A 19,553-nucleotide genomic window follows, 5' to 3' on the forward strand; every position below is an offset into this window, starting at 1 on the left:
CTGCTCATTCTCCTACTTTACTTTTGTGCTCCTTCTGTTCCTTCCTGCTACTTTCCTCCCTTTCCAGCTCCTTGCTGACCCTTTCTGCTCCTTGCTGCCCTGTTCTGTACCTTCTCCTCCTTTACCATTGTGCTCTTCTGCCCCTTCCAGCTCCTTGCTGCCCCTTTCTGCTCCTTGCTGTCCCTTCCTGTTTCTTTCTGCTCCTTCTCCTACTTTACTTTTGTGCTCCTTCTGATTCTTTCTGCTCCTTCACCTTTGTGCTCCTTCTGTCTTTTCCTGCTCCTGCTGCCCCTTTCTGCTCCTTGCAGACACTTTCTGCTCATTTCTATTCCTTTCTGCTCCTTCTCCTACTTTACCTTTGCGCTCATTGCTGCCCCTTCTAGCTCCTTACTGCCCCTTCTTCCACTTTACCTTTGTGCTCCTTCTGATTCATTCTGCTCCTTTACCCTTGTGCTCCTTCTGTCCCTTTCTGCTCCTTGCTAAATCTTTCTGTTCCTTTCTGCTAATTTCTGCTCCTTCTCCAACTTTATGTTTGTGCTCCTTCTGCCCCCGCCAGCTCATTGCTGACCCTTTCTGCTCCTTGATGTCCCTTCCTGCTCATTTCTGTTCCTTCTCCTTTCCGATCCTTCTCCTACTTTACCTTTGTGCTCCTTGCTGACCCTTCCTGTAGGCTGTCTCTCCCATCCCTCACTTACCCTATCTGTAGGCTGCCACCCAATCCCTCACTTACCTGATCTGTAGGTGGATCCCCCACCTCTTACTTACCTGATCTGTAGGTGTATCCCCCACCTCTAACTTACCTGATCTGTAGGCTTCCCCATCTCTCACTTAACTGATCTGTAGGCTGCCCCCCCCCTTCCTCACTTACCTGATCTGTAGGCTGCCCCCATCCTTCACTTACCTGATCTATTGGCTGCCCCCATCCTTCACTTACCTGATTTATTGGCTGCCCCCCCCCATCCCTACCTTCCCTGATCTGTAGGCTGCCCCCCATCCCTCACTTCCCTGATCTGTAGGCTGCCCCCCCATCTCTCACTTACCTGATCTGTATGCTGCCCCCATCTCTCACTTACCTGATCTGTAGGCTGCATCCACTACACAAACACACAGTCTGCAGTCACTATACACACAGTAAATACTTACACAAACACACACTATGTAGTCACTATACACACACACTACATCGACTACACAAAGAAACAGTCTGCATCCACACACTGTATTCACTAAACACTACATCCACTACACACACTCTGCATCCACTACACACACACACACACACTACATCCACTACACAAACACACACTCTGCATTCACTATACACATCACATTTAATACACACAAACACTACATCCACTACACAAACACACATACACACTCTGCATTCACTATAAACACACACTACATCCACTTCACAAACACACACTCTGCATCTAATATACACCTCATACATTACACAAATGTACAATCTGCATCCACTATACACACTGCATCCGTTAAACACACACCAGAATCAGTACAGAAACTGCATCCCTGTGAGCGGACTCAGAGGGGGCAGCACTTTGGGCGGACTCGGGTGCAGGCACCGGGGGGCCCAGACCTTAAACTGTGTCAGGGGTCCCAAAATTTCTGATGGCAGCCCTGAGCTTCCTATCCCTGCCTCTCTCCACAAACAGTGCCGATATTGCACTGTATTCTAAATTTCAAAATAAAAATACCGACACAAACTGAAAAATCCAGTGGGGGAGAGGGGGTAGTGCCCCCCCCCCCCCCCCCACCTGTGGACGCCCATGCATACAATTTATAGGTAGTTTCAATGTTTTATTCAATAATGCAAAACCCTGGGAGGTGACCGCTCCTTTTTACGGATGATCAGAAAGCTACGATGCAGTGTTGGGTTCAATGTCTCTGGTTTCCTTCACTCTCTGAACAATCCAGTTTGGTGGAAAGTATTTTGCATAAACACTATGTTGTGGGTCTATTTATTGTTCATAACCTTTAATTATCTGAAAATGATTAGACACTTTTGACAAGTCCATTCATGATGAACAATTAATTTTTTTCTATTTCCTTCTGCCTGGTTGACAATGTTAGGTATTTCGCAATCTGTAATACTTTAAAAGGGCTTGAAATCCATTGCAGGGGGTCATAAAGGGAGAACTTTGAAGTGAGAACGTATTTACTTTGAAAGTTTCGTAAAACTTTGAAGGTGAAAGAGAACTTTCCATCCAACGATGGCAGATAGTGGTTACCTAAATTCATACCCATATCCTTCCAACGTCAATAACCAAGGGGCAGCCTTTCCAACTGGCTATAACAATAATTCTCCACCATTCCAATATGGACAGCCCATGGTAGGCTCTATCCCCCAAGTGCCTATGCCAATGCCAACTATAGTCACAACGCAGCAAAACGTAATGGTCATTCCTCAGCCGAGCTACAGGGATTATCTGGGACTGTCCATCATGAACCTGATCTTGTGCTGTTTCCCCATTGGAATTGCTGCTACAGTCTTCTCTTGCAAGGTAAATGGGGCTCTGGGTTTATTATGGTTCTGGATAAGCTTGAGGTCCGTTATGGCAGGGATATACTAGCATAGCAGTGGGAATCTGGAATAAAGATGCTCTACATGAAGAGGTGAATCAGAACAGGAGCAGAGTGGGCAGCTAGGCTGTCTAACATGTGCATGTAGGTTTTCAACTCACCAGAATTCACTTCTTAGTGAATAAACCAATAACAGTAACACGCTTAATGATCGCAAGCTCTGAGGCGGGGGGTGCAGGGAGGGGGGGTGAGATAACCCCTAAATAGTTAACTAGGAATAAGAAAAGAAATGAAAAAGAAAACAAATCTACCAACAAGTGTGTCTCTTACTAAGAGAGTTATTGAATTAGTGAAAAAATAATAAAACGTAACTTTTAATATCATTAAATATAAAAATAAATCTTATATGAATAAAGATAAGATAAAATCAAGCAAGAGGTTCAGTCCTTCCTGTAAATATAGTGCTTGGCAACGTGGCAACCAGTAACAGTGTCTATAACCGAAATAATGCTGAAAAACAAATATAATATTATTGAAACACTGTTGGACTGGAGTCAGAGCAGAAAGGGAGGGAGAAGAGAGGTGCTGCTAGACCAGCTCCTATTTCAGGTAGAGTCCAATGTGCCTTCATGGGCACCTCTTAAGAAAGCCTTTTATCCATTACCTCAGCAGCTTTTGAAGATTTCTTCCACTTGGTGCTTGTTGATTGCAGTTTACGCATCTTTTGGATTTATGTTTGTGTTTTCTTGGAGAATCCTCTCATGGATTGCTTGGGCTGAAAGAGGCCAATATAACATATTATGGGCCCATAGTGGCACTCTTTTACCCCCCGAATATATATTAATTATTGAGGCTCACCTATGTTTTCTAGATAAAGATCTTAAAGCAGAGTGAAAATCCATCTAATAAAAAGAACGCAAAGAATAATTATAGGATTTAATTTCCTTAAGAGATGAAAAAGGGGGTAAAAAAAGTTTTCAAAGTATACATTTTTCCTTGCTAGATAAATTTACTCCCTAGGGCAGCCTTTCAGCAAACTATACAGGTTCCAATCTCTGTAGAGTTACTGTATACCGAAAATAACTCCACTGGCCACTCCTTAGATGGCTGCTAGAGGTGCTTCCTGGGGCAGTACTGCCTAGTGTGCAGCACTGCCATTTAGTTTTTCCACCCTCTGCATGCAGACACTGAACTTTCCTCATAGAGATGCATTGATTCAATTTATCTTTATGAGGAGATGCTGATTGGCCAGGGCTATGTTTGACTTGTTCTGGCTCTGCCCCTGATCTACCTAGTTGACAGTCTCAACCAATCCTATGGGGAAGCATTGTAATTTGCTCAGACCACCACTTCTGATGATGTCAGCAGACAGAGTCAGTTCAGAGGCAGACAGGGGCAGAGCCAGTAGCTGCAGATTTGAATACAAGTAAGATTTTACTATATTTAGGGAGGCAATAGGGCGCCAGGGGGCTTAGATGATGGTTTTAACATAATAGGGTCAGAAATACATGATTGTGTTCCTGACCCTATATTATTCCTTTAAGCAAAAGTATGGGAAGAGTAGTTAGGGTTGCCACCTTTCTTGGAAAAAAATACCACCCGCAATCATTTGTATAATGGTTAGTTATGCGTGACATCACATGATGTAAAACACAAGGAGTAAAATCAACTAACTACTCCCAGTGTCTCCCTGTCTCCCAGTGTCTCAGTCTCCCAAGTCACCCAGTGTCTCATTGTCCCCATGTATCACAGTGTCAGTGTCCCCATGTTGCCCAGTCCCTTAGTCTCCCAGTGTCTCAGTGTCCCCATTTCTCCCAGTGTCTCCATGTCTCAGTGTGTCCCCATGTTACTAGGATACTAGGGCACACATTGAGACCCAGAGACACAGAGACACTTGGGGACACTGGGAGACATGGGGGCACTGAGACACTTGGGGACACATTGGGGCACTTGTGGATACAGACATGGGGACACTGTGAGACATGGAGACACTGGAAGACATAGGGACACTGAGACATTTGGGGACACTGGGACAGATGGGGACATTGAAACACTAGGGACACTGAGAAACATGGGAACAGACACTGGGACACTAAGGGGCACTGGGACACTAAGGGACACTGGGGGACATGGGGGCACTGGGAGACACGGGTACACTGAGACACTAGGGACACTGGCTGGGAGACATGGGGACACTGGGAGACATGGGGACACTTGTGGACATAGACATGGGGACACTGGGACACTATGGATACTGGCTGGGAGACATGGGGACACAGACACTGGGAGACATGGGGACACTGAGACACTAGGGACACTGGCTGGGAGACATAGGGACACTGGGAGACATGGGGACACCGAGACACTGTCTCAGTGTCTCCCAATGTCCTCATTTTGTCACAGCGTCCCCATGTGTCTCAGCGTCCCCATGTCTCACAGTGTCCCCTAGTGTCTCAGTGTCCCCATGTTTCTCAGTGTTCCCATGTGTCCCTGTTTCCTGTCCCCCCATCACTCACTTACCTGAGCTGTAGACTTGCTGTCAGGACTCTCTGCGCTGTGTAGCTGCTCCCCCCCGGATCAGTGAGTAGAGAGAGGCAGGGAGGGATATGCTGTAACTTCCTATCCATGCCTCTCTCCACACACAGTGAACCCTACTGGCTGGTGCTGGTATTGCAGAGTAATCTCCGTTTATACTGAGAAAAATCTCACTTGAAGAAGTCTAATAGGGTGAAAAGCATTGTGATTTTATTATTATTTGTTTAAATAAAAGTAAGATTTTTAGGCTACATATTTGCTTTGGGGAAGTCTTTTATACTTTTATTTAGTTTTTTATTTTATTTTATTTGTACCTGGCACAACCTATTTTCCATACACATCAGGTCCATCATCAAAAGTATCCTAGGTGGGTATTGTTCCACCCCCGCTGTTACCATAGAGCAGTTTGTCTGCTTTCAAAATTGTAAGTATATTTAATTTTACTACTACTTATTTGCAAATATGGAGAGCACTATGGGCCTTCTTTTTCTTGCATGTAAACTACACTACAACTACTGTATGAGGGATATCCTACAAGTGGGGAGATGAAATACCACTGTAAGCTGTTTTACCGAGAGCTGGTTATGGCTCTGAAAAACGTGAGTTGGCAATTTTTAGTTCTACTTTGTCTATAGTCCATAGACTTACAATACTGCACTATTGGTCTCCTATTCTCTCTTTTGCATATGCCATTGATGTGTGATACCACTCCGGAGACATCTTATTCAACATTTGAAGACTTTTAAAACCTCAAAAGGACATTTTTACCTTTGTTCTGTTTGTTCGATTTATCCTTGAAGGTTTTGAGGGTTACCCTCATATTCAGGTGTTCAACCCCCTTTTGATCAGTTATTGTAGCGCTGTTCCTCCCTTGCTTTTTGTGAGAAAAATATCTGCATTTGTAAAATACTAGCCATCTTTATTTTTTTAATGGGCCTATACCATGGGCATGGGCCTGGTGCCGCAGCTCCATCAGCCCCTATGTTAATGCGGCCCTGTGTGGGATAGAGGGAGGAGGGACCTTTTATGCCTACAGTCTGGTTCTAATTAGTTAATTTTTTCCTGTCCTGTTGGGGGTGGAGCTAACCCATAAGTGATGCGGCCATGATTAGCCAGGAAATGTATAATTAAATGCAAGCATGTCTCATTGTGGGTATATCTACTTAAAAGTTAGTTTGTTTCTTTGTTTGGGCAGTGGAGTGCCCCTTTAATGATATTTATTGTCAGCAATTTTTCTAACAAACAAGGAAACCAGCCATTGTGAAGTTTAGAGGCTGCATGATTAGATTCCTTACTTATAACCATAAGAAAGGACACCCGTACATACTCGAGTATAAGTCGACCCGAATATAAGTCGAGGCCCCTAATTTTACCCCCAAAAACTGGGAAAACTCGAGTATAAGACTAGGGTGGGAAATGCAGCAGCTACTGGTAAATTTCTAAATTAAATTAGATCCCCCCCAAAATTTATATTAATTGAATATTTATTTACAGTGTGTTCATATAATGAATGCAGAGTGTGTGTGTGTTTGTGTAGTGTGTGTATATAGTGAATGCAGTGTGTGTGTGTTTGTGTAGTGTGTGTATATAATGAATGCAGTGTGTGTGTGTATATAATGAATGCAGAGTGTGTGTGTGTTTGTATGAATGCAGTGTGTATGTGTATGAATGCAGTGTGTGTGTGTATAGAATGAATGCAGTGTGTGTATGAATGCAGTGTGTGTGTGTGTGTATAATGAATGCAGTGTGTGTGTATGAATGCAGTGTGTGTGTGTGTGTGTGTGTGTGTGTATAATGAATGCAGTGTGTGTGTATGAATGCAGTGTGTGTGTGTTTGTATGAATGCAGTGTGTATGTGTATGAATGCAGTGTGTGTGTGTATATAATGAATGCAGTGTGTGTATGAATGCAGTGTGTGTGTGTGTGTATAATGAATGCAGTGTGTGTGTATGAATGCAGTGTGTGTGTGTATGTGATGCAGAGTGTGTAACCTTGGTGGAGGAGGGGGGGCATTATTCATTTATTTTATTATTATTTTAATATTACATTTTATTTTTATTTAATATTATTACATTTGTATTTTATCATAATAATATATATTTTTTTTAAATGTTGTCCCCCCTCCCTGCTTGATACATGGCCAGGGAGGAGGGCTATATTATTCCCTGGTGGTCCAGTGGACGGGCTGTGCGGGAGGGGGGCTGGGAGCAAGCTGTTACTTACCTGTACAGCAGCTCCGTTCAGCTCCCTTCTTCTCCGTGCCATTCAGCTCCAGTGTAAATCTCACGGTCTGCGTGCCGCACGGAGCTTTGCCACGGTAACCCGTGGAAACGCTCTGACGGCCGCAGCTCTCGCGAGAATTACACTGGAGCTGAACGGCATGGAGGAGAAGGGAGCTGAACAGAGCTGCTGTACAGGTAAGTAACAGCTTGCTCCCAGCCCCCAACAGGACCGCCGGGCTTGTAATGAGCCTGACGGTCCTGGTCTGTATTATGGCAATGTAAGTTGCCATAATACAGACACTGACTTGAGTATAAGACGAGTGGGGCTTTTTCAGCACAAAAAATGTGCCGAAAAACTCAACTTATACTCGAGTATATACAGTATTTGCATTTATTTTATTTTTTGTCACATATTGCGCTTGACAGTTCTACTATTTCAGTTAGATTTCACGCTATAAAATGGCTAATTTCACATAAAAGATGAATGAACAAATGATAAATAAGTGTGTGATTAGTGACATAATTTCATATTCACAATACGTTCTCCTACGCTCATCCCTAGGGTCTGCTCGCTAGTTCTGTGTGCGTCTAATTATTCTGTATTACTGTAAAGCCGTGTTGACTAATACCAAACATAACTATAATCAGTAACACGTCTTTTTTTATTCTCTCAGGTGCGGGAATCACTGAGACGCGGTGACATGATTTCAGCAGCAAGTGATTCGCGCACAGCGTTTAAACTAAACATGGTGTCTCTGGGACTGGGAATCGCTGGCAACCTTGCTTGGATCGCATATGTGATTTATACTACAGTGACAAACCAGTACGGTTACTCCCACTACTATAGTGGTTATGGTTATTATAACCACTATAATTAACAGCAGCACTCGCAATGCAATGACAATAAAATGTGTGCAGCCAAACTCGTTGCTAAAACCGTGTTATTCTGCAAAAGTCTGTCTCTCCCCTGTATGTAACTGTAATTGCTGTGTTAATAGTTATTGTTTGAGTGGGGTAATATTACACACAAAGGACAACTGTCACCTCAAATCCTTTCATCAACTTCAAAAGGAGCTTTTTATTTTATTTTAAATGAAGTATATGTAAAAAAAAAAAAAGAGAAAATGCTCTCCCTACTTTTAGTGTATGACATGATTCTTCAGCCATATACACACACCTTGGGTCAGCCAACGTTCGGTAACTGACAGTTAGTCTCTATGGTCTTCCATGTCTCTTTGCAAAGAGTGAAGCCAGAAAGACCATAGAGACTAACTGTCTAATTAAAACACTGTCTGACTCTGACCCAGGGTTTATGTATATGGCTGCCTGACCCAAGGTGTATGTATATGGCTGTTTGACCCAAGGTGTATGTATATGGCTGTATGACCCAAGGTGTGTGTATATGGCTGTCTGACCCAAGGTGTGTGTATATGGCTGTCTGACCCAAGGTGTATGTATATGGCTGCCTTACCCAAGGTGTATGTATACGGCTGTCTGACCCAAGGTGTATGTATATGGCTGCCTTACCCAAGGTGTATGTATACGGCTGTCTGACCCAAGGTGTGTGTATATGGCTGTCTGACCCAAGGTGTATGTATATGGCTGCCTTACCCAAGGTGTATGTATACGGCTGTCTGACCCAAGGTGTGTGTATATGGCTGTCTGACCCAAGGTGTGTGTATATGGCTGCCTTACCCAAGGTGTATGTATACGGCTGTCTGACCCAAGGTGTATGTATATGGCTGCCTTACCCAAGGTGTATGTATACGGCTGTCTGACCCAAGGTGTGTGTATATGGCTGTCTGACCCAAGGTGTGTGTATATGGCTGCCTTACCCAAGGTGTATGTATATGGCTGAGTGCCAGAGTGTTAGAGAGACGGTCGAAGGATCATACATGTATACTGCGCATGCATAGCATGCAGAATTGGATCAAAACTGCTGATTCCGCATCACTTCTGGTGACGCAGCCACAACTGAATTATAAAACGGAAGAGAGGAGCCGCACTCAATCCCAGCAAACACCAAGTGCACTGGAGCAAGACCAGCAATCCCACAACGATCAGGCAGACAAAAAGAAAGTCTCCAGGAAGTCGAGGTGTTCAAGCCACAGGCAGATTTAATGGTTCAACAAAGGTGAAAGAGTGAACAACGCTTCGACCGCCTAAGAGGTGTTTGTCAGGCCGCCACTGAAGTGACGTGTTCAAGAAATAAAACACCGTCTCACCTCCATGTCTCACTAAATAATTCATGTCTGAAAAGTGTAACACCAACATGAAAAGTTTGGATAAAAGAAGGGCACAGGAGGGGAGATAATATTAAAAATAAGCTCTGTGCTCATGATAATATCCACACTGAGGAGGTTTCTCAATGCTACAATTCTGGGGCTAACAGAATCCATGCAATTCCCGTGTTAAAGTCATGGACATTAGAATCAAAAAACTCGTAGTAAAAATTCATGGATTTCTCATGGTGTATCATGCAAAGGCACATACGTTTTTCAAACATGGCAACTGCATCTAAACAACACGTAGCACTCTTGTTTAAATCTCAGGTGTAATAACGGGGCAGACAGAACCAAGAAAGTATGATGGGATGTAAATTCCACCAGATGGCTTACTACAATACAGGAACCTAGTGGGTAAGATTTACACTAAGAATTCCATCTCTTAAATAAAATATTATATTAAATACATTTTATTTCGAGGTTTATAAAAGTTGGAAATGTTGAGAAATGAACTTTACCGGAACGACAGCTTGTACGATGGAGAAAGACATCCGTCACGGTATTTATAAAACAATACTTCCTTCTAGCAACAAAACAACACCTAGAATTAATCCTCCCATATTTTATTTCTCTATATCTTGCCACTTCCCATCTGCCGCGGCTCATGATGGCTGATAGGAATAAATCTATTTTTGTGGTACATACAGTACATACCTATCGTTTTTTTATCAAGCATTCTCGCGATTATTTATGGAACATTCTACAGCAGGCTTCCCCAAACTTCGGCCCTCCAGATGTTGCTGAACTCCAACTCCCATGATTCTCAGCCTATCTATTTCATTCATAGAATCATGGGAGTTGTAGTTCAGCAACATCTGGAGGGCTGGAGTTTGAGGAAGCCTGCTCTACAGTCTTGCAGGATCTTCCATAGATATCTGGTAAGGTCTCTTGCACTTGTGCCGAGTATAAAAGTGCGACATGAGATTCAGGACATAGAAGCAAATGGCAGAATGTAGATGAGAGATTTAAGTGCGTATCTCTCCCCTTGTCCTCTCAGGTGTCACCATGAAAGCTAACACATCATCTTGGGTGGTATTTGCAAAAAAATGAGAGTCCCCAAAAGTTAACGAGTTAGTCAGATCCATAAAAATAGAGAGTCCCCTTCCTAGTGAGGCTACACTTTCCGATATCGAATTTCTTCCAGTGCTTCCTTTTGGAACAATAAAATGCGTATGTTTTGTTTCGCTAATGCTATGTTACTATGTCACGGGATTACAGCATTGACATGTGATATTTGATTTTCTGAATGGTTTCTTTAGCCTCTAAGTGTACACAATCACACAGATTCATTAATGATACAGTCATTTTCTGACAACAGAAATGCAATAATTCAACATTCTTTTCAAAGAGCTCTTTAGAGTCTTCCTAAGGGAAAATGTTCATTTAAACCCCCAGTATTTGCTTAGGGAGTGGCTCTGGTGACGTTGGCTAAGAAGTATTATGTTGGGCTAGCTCCGGTACAGGTTAAATAGGGGGAATCCTTTATGGAGGTGACCTCGTAGTGCATGCAGAGAGACTTTGCTTATCGAGGGAGAGATAAAGAATGAAGGCAGACAGTGGGGGCATATACCCCCCTCCATATTCCTACAACATGGATTATCAATGGGCACCTCCTATTCAGCCTGGTTACAACATAAACCCAGCTCTGTACCCAAATGGGCAGCCCATGGTAAGCTATGCCACTCAGCCAGATGGGACACCTATAGTGACAACCCAACCCAATGTGATGGTCATCCCTCAACCGGCCCACAATGACTACCTGTGCCTGTCCATCGTGAGCCTCATCCTGTGCTTTCTGCCTCTCGGAGTTGCCGCAGTTATCTTCTCTTGCAAGGTAAAATGGGTTCCAGTCTAAATAGATCAATATCCCCAATCAATATCTCCATACAGACAAATTACAGAGATTAATCCAACGCCTGAAATCACAATCATTTTTAAACTTGCCTTGTTAACGGTTAATAGGTAGAATAACCTAGTACCCAGTATCCAGGTAGACCGGAGGGAGTGGGGGCTCTCAACATCTCTCTCTTACAATGCAACTCAGAACTTACACCTCTTCATGCATCCTAACTTCCAACTTTATGCATGGGGGGTGATTCTATGGTGTTCCTGGTAAAATAAAATATTTTACTACTAAACAAATCCAACACAGGAATTGTATGGCCATTGAAATGGGCTTAAAACTAAAGCTCAGTACAACTTCAAAACAAATTTAAAATAAAAAACTTGCAAAATATATAAAAAAAACAACAACTTTCCAACAGGAATATTTTAGCATAGACATTCTAACCCTGTAAAAAAAGTACGGGCCGATGTGATTGACTGGGCTCTATAGAGTTACCATTCTCTGCAATAATCAGTCGCACAAAGCACCCCATGGCCTTTCCACCCATCTTGAAGTACTGACAAGATTTTCAAATTTTAGGCCATAAAAAAATAAATAAATAAATAAAGCTGAAAAAATATGGCGCATTTACTAAAAGTGATTATTTTACCCCCAAATTTCAATCCCTTAATTAACACATTTCTCCTAAGGTTATCCTGAAACATATCAAGGGGTTGATGCACTAAGCAGTGAGCTGTCGTGATTGAAAGCTCGAAGGTTGGGTTACAATAGTCAAGGCGAGATTACGGTTGAGTTGGAGCATTTTGCCAGATTTGATTCAGATTTCGATTTATCACAATTTGGAGTTTAGTTAATTAACCCTGTAATAATTTAGCCAGATAATAGCCGTGTTTCCTTTTTCTTTCTTAGTCACGAGACTCGCTGAGACACGGAGACATGTTTTCAGCGGCGATCAATTCACGCACGGCGTTTAAGCTGAATATGGCGGCTCTGGGAATAGGAATCGCTGGACACATCACTTGGATTACCTGTGTGGTTTATTTCAATGTAACGTACAGCCATGCGACTAACTACCATTTTAGCTTCAGTCTTTAAAATTATTAATACAAACCACGGCACCAATTACTGGATCCTTTTCTGTACGAACTCTCTACAAAGCAAAAAGCCAGCACTGATTAAATAATCCCAGAGTTATTCACTAATGTGAGAATTCAAAGAGAATTCCAAAATCAAGGTAGAAATAGCCAAAATGCAAACATTCTCTGCCAGATCAGCCACTTTGGTCTTAAAAGTGCAATCCCCTTTAAATTATCTTTGAATCCTCACTTTAGTGAATAAACCTGTATGTGTCTAAACTACTAATGTTCTGTTCAAATTGTGATAATCCTTGTGTCTGCGTGTCCTCTGCGTCACTGTAATAAGAGTTTGAGAAGATGTTCCTTTGTATGGGCAAGATTATCCTCATAACGTGACTGTTTGAGTGCACTCACTACTGCGGTACAGTGAGCTGACAATATCCAGGAGGTGGCAGTGTCCTTTCATGGGATTTTTCTATTTTACTATTAAGTCTAGCATGTATATAGCGCCATCATATGCCACATCGCTGTACAATCATAGAAAGGGTAAGATGGAAGAAGGCCCTGTTCCAGTGAGCTTACACTCTATGAACTACACAGTCTGCATTCTTAATATTTCTAGCTGCGTTTATGTTTATGTTTATATTTGAATCAATAGAGAGAGTTTGCTTTTCAACACATCAGTGGTTTGGTTACATTATTTCTTTTTGTAGAAATACATGTTATTGTTTTGACAATACTATATCTACCACAATATGGGGAATAAGCTGAGCCTGTAACAAGATAGAACAAAACGTAGTGTAATACGGTAAATTTAGAAGATAACATAGTGTGATACAGTAAATTTAGAACATAACGTAGTGTAATACGGTAAATTTAGAACATAACGTAGTGTGATACGGTAAATTTAGAAGATAACATAGTGTAATAAGGTAAATTTAGAAGATAACATAGTGTGATACAGTAAATTTAGAACATAACGTAGTGTAATAGGTAAATTTAGAAGATAACATAGTGTAATACAGGGGGGCGGGGCCTGACCGCGGAGCTGAATGGATGTGGGGCACCTCAGCTCCGCGATGAAACACCAACATTCAGCCCAAAACTACCTTATCCCCCCCCCTAACAGACACCCAACGGCTGTTGGAAGGCAGAGGGGAGCCGAGCTGCGACTCTCGGAGGAACTATCGGCCCCGTCCTGCCGGCAATGCTAACTGTTGGGCGGACAGGATTGCGGCCTGCCGCGAGGCTCTGGCGGGAGTAGCGGCCGATCTCCCGCGCTTAGTCCGGCGGGTCGTCCCACACGCCTACAGAGGGCCCCGATCTCCCCCCCCTGTGGGCCGGGGGGGTTATCCCGGACCCCACCGGGGAAGCAGTGACCTACTGGAGCAATCCGGGCGGTGAAACAAGGGTGGAAAAACAACAGGGACCGCGTGGAAAAATCAAAGATGGCCGCCGCTCCCATTAAAAGCCGGAGAACGTATTTGAAGGGCTCGGCACATACCTGCAATATTTGAGGCTCCATCCTCCACTATTACCAGCGGATCCGGGGGACACTGACCCTGCCTGAACTGGAGGCTTTATTCACACCCCTGGCTGGCACATACTGAAGCACCCAAGCAACCAGCGGGAAGCGCCAGGGACTTGCTGATGGCCAGGATGCCAGCCGACCCAGCGCAGCTGCAGGAGTAGCTAAGATATATATAACTATGTGTGTGACTATTCCTCTAGCAGAGCACTGTATATTGTTTAGTATAGCATACTCCTCTTATTACTCTCCTTGACTCTAAAACAATTGATAATAGTACTGCTAACTTGCTAAAATTACCTAAGCTTACATAAAAGCTCAAACTGGCTAGCTCAGTGACTCGCTGCCCCCTGGTGGTCAATATTAAGCAGTGCAGAGAAATTTGCACATGACACTCTTTCACATAAGCCTGAAACTTAAAAATCGTAACATACCTACTCAGATAAGCATGTATAGCTCAGCTATAAAGTTTTGTCAACATGTATCTAACCTGTTATACCTAAAACTTTAGAGGCGCTGTTTACTCTACCATGACTTTGTATAACACTATTGTTCAACCTCTTTTACAAAAAATGTATGCATACCCAACTTGCCACAATACTGCTATCATATGTCTATGAAACTCAAGCCTGTCAATGCTGTTGTGGCGACAAGGCACTGTTGTAACTACCTGCATACCAAAAATAAAGAATTTAAAAAACAAAACAAAAAAAAATAGTGTAATACAGTAAATTTTGAACATAATGTAGTGTAATACGGTAAATTTAGAAGATAACATAGTGTGATACAGTAAATTTAGAACATAACGTAGTGTAATACGGTAAATTTAGAACATAACGTAGTGTGATACAGTAAATTTAGAAGATAACGTAGTGTGATACAGTAAATTTAGAAGATAACATAGTGTAATATGGTAAATTTAAAAGATAACATAGTGTAATACAGTACATTTAGAAGATAACAGTGTGATACAGTAAATTTAGAACATAACATAGTGTTATACAGTAAATTGATTTAATAGAACTTGCTTTTTATTCTTTCCTTTCTCTCCTTTTCCCCTCATTCTCTTTCATATTAACCTTTAAAAGAAAAGAGAGAAAATAAATAGAAAAAAATGTTTTATTACCATAAGAGATACATTATATTTACTTTAGATATAGGGTATATTGTATTCAGAGTTATCACCTTCATGATTTGTGGAGATATAGATAAATGTGCACATATTGCTTTAAGAGGAGATTTACTGATATGATTCTCCATTTAGCACCTTATAAGGAGACGCCGGAACCCTCACATCCACAATATGAATCTAGAGTAAATATTCTTATCTGGTTTATAATTGCACTTTTCATTTAATGTGGCATGAGACATGGTTTAGTTTCATAAGATCTAACATATAAATATATCCCCCAAGAGATCAATTGCTCGTTTCTGTTTTTTTTCTTGTTTTTTTCCCCATTTTTGTTGTTAAACATATGGTTAAGTCCTTTTTGCAATGGAATACATATGGAACCCAAGCACAGACAGAGGGAGTCGTGGAGTCGTATTTTCCACTCCCTCTGATACAGAGTAACCATGGCAATGAGCTAATGTAACGCATAGTACTTTGTAACATAATATATAATAGTGTAAAAGATCCTCTGACACTGAAGGTGTCCATAATAGACTGCATTAATTAATGACACCTTTCTAAACACCTAGGGCGAGCCGTACAATAGGGACGCTCCGCTGACTATGTGCAGGCCGTGGTCATGCTGAATAATAAATATTGCACATGACACCATAGCTTCACACATTATTTCCATGACGTGAAATATTATAGGAGAGGAAAATGATGTGAGAATATTCTGCAGGGACACTCTTCGTTGGTCTTTGAAGATGATGGAGACTCCTCCACCTAATAACGGCAACAAGTGGGGCATGTATCCGTCTCCGGGATCATACAACACAGAATATCATGGAGCCGCACCTGCTCAGCATGGCTATAACAATAACCCACCATCATACCAGTACGGACAGCCCATACCAAGCTTTAACCCTCAACCAAACCGAGCACCTATAGTCACAACACAACCCAATGTGATGGTCGTTCCTCAGCCAGCCTACAAGGATTACTTGGGCCTATCCATTATGAACCTGCTCCTGTGCTGTTTCCCCCTCGGAATCATTGCACTTATTTACTCCTGCAAGGTAAAGGGGTTTGTGGTGTGTTTTAGTTCTTCATAATAGGGTTTATTCTGACATGGTCGACAAACTATGGTCACATACCCCCAATATTTTAAATGGACAGGGACACTTTAATTTCTAATAAGTGGGGGTGCAAACACAAGCGGGACTCTGTTATACACTCAAACACACCAACAATACGGAGCTACTAGAAAAGAGGGACATTAGGAGAGAAAAAAGGGACAGAGGGATTTGGGTCCAAAATAGGGACTGTCCCTCCTCAACAGGAACACTTGGTAGGTATGTGTTCAGTCAATAAGATGGAGAGTGACTAATGAAGAGTTAAATCAGTTTTTTCTCTCTCTCATCATGGGATATTTGTTTGTTTCTTAAAATCTATATAACTTTTTAAAATAAATTACACACAAATGGGATGCAGGATATTTAATGGACTTGTAAATGTATATAATAGCTGTAGCTTTTATTTAAATTGTTTCAGAGGCATTGCACATAACCAGGGCCGGATTGGGAACTAAAAGCAGCCCTGGAAAAAATTCTATACCAGCCCAATAATGCGTTGCGCCAGAATAGTGTGCTGATATAGAGGGGGAAAAAATAACTTAAAATTGAAAACTCTTACTCCAACGAAGGAACGCATATATGGCTTCAAAATAAACCAAAGAGTGGATTTGTTGTAGGCAGACGTGCCTTTGCATGTAATCAATGTTTCAGTCCAACTACCATGACATATTAAGGAAAGCTTGGTAATGGGACTGAAAGGCTGAATGTCTGCGGTTGCACAACTGTAAAAAATGACGTTATCGTGTTTATTTTGAAGTCCTGTGGGTGCGCTCTTCACTTTGAATATGTTATTGTGCTGAAGTGTGCACCTAGCAACAAGACTGGGCCAATACCTGCTTATTACATTTATGTTATATAGTACATAGGCGTGCACAGCCTATTACAAAATGTTGTGAACCCTAAAGCACAAACACACACACCGCGTATATTTATAAATACACACACTGCTGTGTGTGTATGTGTGGAAGCTGTGTGTGAGGGCACTATGTGTGTGTTTAAGGGTGCTGTGTGTGAGGGTGCTGTGTGTGTGTGTGTTTGTGTGTCCGCCCCTGCACATAACCATTATAATATAAAACGGAACCAGAATTTAATCAACTTTAAAATAACTTTTAAATCAAACTTAAATTAATACAATCATCCCTGAGAGACAGATTGTTATCATTGCAAAAACCCGCCCACCCCCAAATTTTAAGGTGACAAAGGCAGAGTAGGTTGAATCAGCCAAAACGCGTTCCACTCTTAGAGAGATTCCTCAGTCAGCTCATTTTCACTGAGTGAAACGCGTTTTGGCTTTTTCTGGACTCATTTATTTTATATTTTTATACTATATGTTATATGAATACATTGTATTAAGAAATTTAAATATTTTAAGTAGTCCTCTGGAGCCTAATCTACCTAGGGGAAGTGCCATCCCCACATATACTGTGTAGCGAAGTAGCAGGGGTTAATCCAAGAACTCTCCGCTGGTAACCAGGATTCAGCATACAACAGGCAGAAAAGACAGCATAATCCCTTCTCCAAATGACTAGACGACACATAGTCTGGGAGTCAACTGAGGTTTAATGACACATTCGGCTTTTATGAGAATCTCCCATGCAAGGGAGGCACCAACCATAATTACTACAGTAACCAATCCCCTAGACATTTCCTCTCCCACATCTCCTCCCCTTAGCTTAACAGTTAACATCATTCAAATATACATACTTTTCCCCCATTCTTGGATGTACCCCAAATATGGTAGGCACACCCTTAAATGGCAGCCTGGCAGCCCTGCTCTGGGTGAGAAACATACTCAAAAATCACCCAGATCAGACCAGGGGTTCCGGAGTTATGGAAAGGTAAAGATTTGACCGACCGCATGGGCAAAGTAGCCGAAAATAGTTCCATGAGTTTTGGCCCTGCGGTCGTTCTCTGTTCATTCATCAAAAGTCCCGAAAGCCTATGCCATCCAGTGTTAAATCGGCTGCTTTAAAAGCATACAAGCCTGATTACGGAGCCAGTTTTCACATACAGGCTCCTTTAAATGTGAGTGTTCCACTTCACCGCCATGTTATCTGATTTTATTGTGACGTACCATCTGCACTATATTGCCTTTCTTATTTTTTTTCACATGTACTATGTACCAAACTTGCTATCAAGTTACATGTGGTAAGATGCGTGGAACTTAAATCTTACACTTTTGGGTACCATAAAAATCCAAAATATTAGTATGTCATTTTACTTATTTTACAAGAATAATCTGGTGTAATTTTCACCTAGGGGTAAAGAAATGCAATAGGAAATGTTTTTTTTTTTAAAATGTCAAGAAATTTTCATAGCAATAAAATAATAGTAAAAAAACTAAAATCCCTTTTATTCAGAAGAGTAGAAAGCCATTATTTGAAAAGCATTTTAAATAGCTTCTAAGAAGTTCATTACCGTTAACCAAATATATATCAGCTAGCGTCTTACTCGGCTTTAACATGTACGCTTAACGTCATTTTTTATACATAAAATACGTTCACTATTGTGGACGATATTGGATAAAATAATGACATAGCTTATGGTCAGTAGTAACCAATATTTTTAATTTTGTCTCTTAGACGGTGGACTCAATGAGACGTGGAGACATGATAATGGCGTCAAGCGAATCACGCACATCGTTTACACTAAACATGGTGGCTCTGGGATTGGGAATTGTCGGACACGTTGCTTGGATTTCATTTGTGATTTATTACTATGTAATGATCAACAAGTACACCTACTCATACTATGAAAACAATACAAACGGAGGTTAATACTGACCCAAATGTACAACTCCATCTTCTGCAAAGACCTATCATGAGTAGAGAACCCCAGGCAGCGACTTGTCTGAGCCAAGATTGAGACAATATTTGAGTTTAGCTGACATATTGTGAAAGATGAAAGCAAAAGCTGAATTGGAAGCCATTTTAATATGTATTACATGATGCGTAATAAAAAGGATAGGGCATGTTCAAAATGGCCACTCATTAAAAGTAAGTAAGGCTTGACCCATACTCAGACTCAGCCCTCCCTTCTCTGTAAAGGCAAAGCGCTTCCCTTTATCCAGGACCCCGTGTGTGTATCTGAAATAAACATAGATGGCAAATAATGTATTGTGTGTCTTGTCCACTGCCTCCTTATAAGTATGAGTTAGTAAATCTGCCCTCTGTGGGTCGATATGATCCGATCTGAGAACCGTGGGCATGTGTGAGAATACTTTATTCTATGTCCCGTGTTTTAATTACATTTTTAGTTTTATACAATTTT

At 41.7% G+C, this 19,553-nt stretch overlaps 2 protein-coding genes across 4 annotated transcripts; both read left to right on the forward strand.

Moving 5' to 3' along the window:
* The first annotated feature begins 2,170 nt into the window (after positions 1-2,170).
* Positions 2,171-8,225, forward strand: LOC134577321 (proline rich transmembrane protein 1B-like). Its single transcript, XM_063436025.1, has 2 exons — positions 2,171-2,525; positions 7,976-8,225. Exons 1-2 carry the CDS (start codon positions 2,235-2,237, stop codon positions 8,177-8,179), a joined length of 495 nt encoding a protein of 164 aa, XP_063292095.1. The 5' UTR covers positions 2,171-2,234; the 3' UTR covers positions 8,180-8,225.
* A 2,763-nt stretch (positions 8,226-10,988) lies between these two features.
* Positions 10,989-19,313, forward strand: LOC134576706 (proline-rich transmembrane protein 1-like). Of its 3 annotated transcripts, none has more exons than XM_063435420.1 (2): positions 10,989-11,420; positions 18,866-19,313. In XM_063435420.1, exons 1-2 carry the CDS (start codon positions 11,130-11,132, stop codon positions 19,058-19,060), a joined length of 486 nt encoding a protein of 161 aa, XP_063291490.1. In that variant the 5' UTR covers positions 10,989-11,129; the 3' UTR covers positions 19,061-19,313. The 3 variants fall into 3 exon arrangements, with proteins under 3 accessions (XP_063291490.1, XP_063291491.1, XP_063291489.1); XM_063435421.1 differs by lacking the exon at positions 18,866-19,313 and adding an exon at positions 12,342-12,689 and having other exon boundaries at positions 10,996-11,420; XM_063435419.1 differs by lacking the exon at positions 10,989-11,420 and adding an exon at positions 15,658-16,226.
* Positions 19,314-19,553: the final 240 nt, after the last annotated feature.

This window comes from Pelobates fuscus, chromosome 11 (assembly GCF_036172605.1).
Source record: "Pelobates fuscus isolate aPelFus1 chromosome 11, aPelFus1.pri, whole genome shotgun sequence".
In the NCBI taxonomy this organism is placed as follows: Eukaryota; Metazoa; Chordata; class Amphibia; order Anura; family Pelobatidae; genus Pelobates; species Pelobates fuscus.

What these genes read in the sequence shown, in the direction of transcription:
- LOC134577321 (XM_063436025.1), top strand. Translation starts at nt 2,235, where the DNA reads ATGGCAGATAGTGGTTACCTAAATTCATACCCATATCCTTCCAACGTC. An exon ending in CTACAGTCTTCTCTTGCAAG is followed by an intron (nt 2,526 to 7,975) that starts GTAAATGGGGCT and finishes TTATTCTCTCAG; the next exon opens with GTGCGGGAATCACTGAGACG.
- LOC134576706 (XM_063435419.1), top strand. Translation starts at nt 15,915, where the DNA reads ATGATGGAGACTCCTCCACCTAATAACGGCAACAAGTGGGGCATGTAT. An exon ending in CACTTATTTACTCCTGCAAG is followed by an intron (nt 16,227 to 18,865) that starts GTAAAGGGGTTT and finishes TTTGTCTCTTAG; the next exon opens with ACGGTGGACTCAATGAGACG.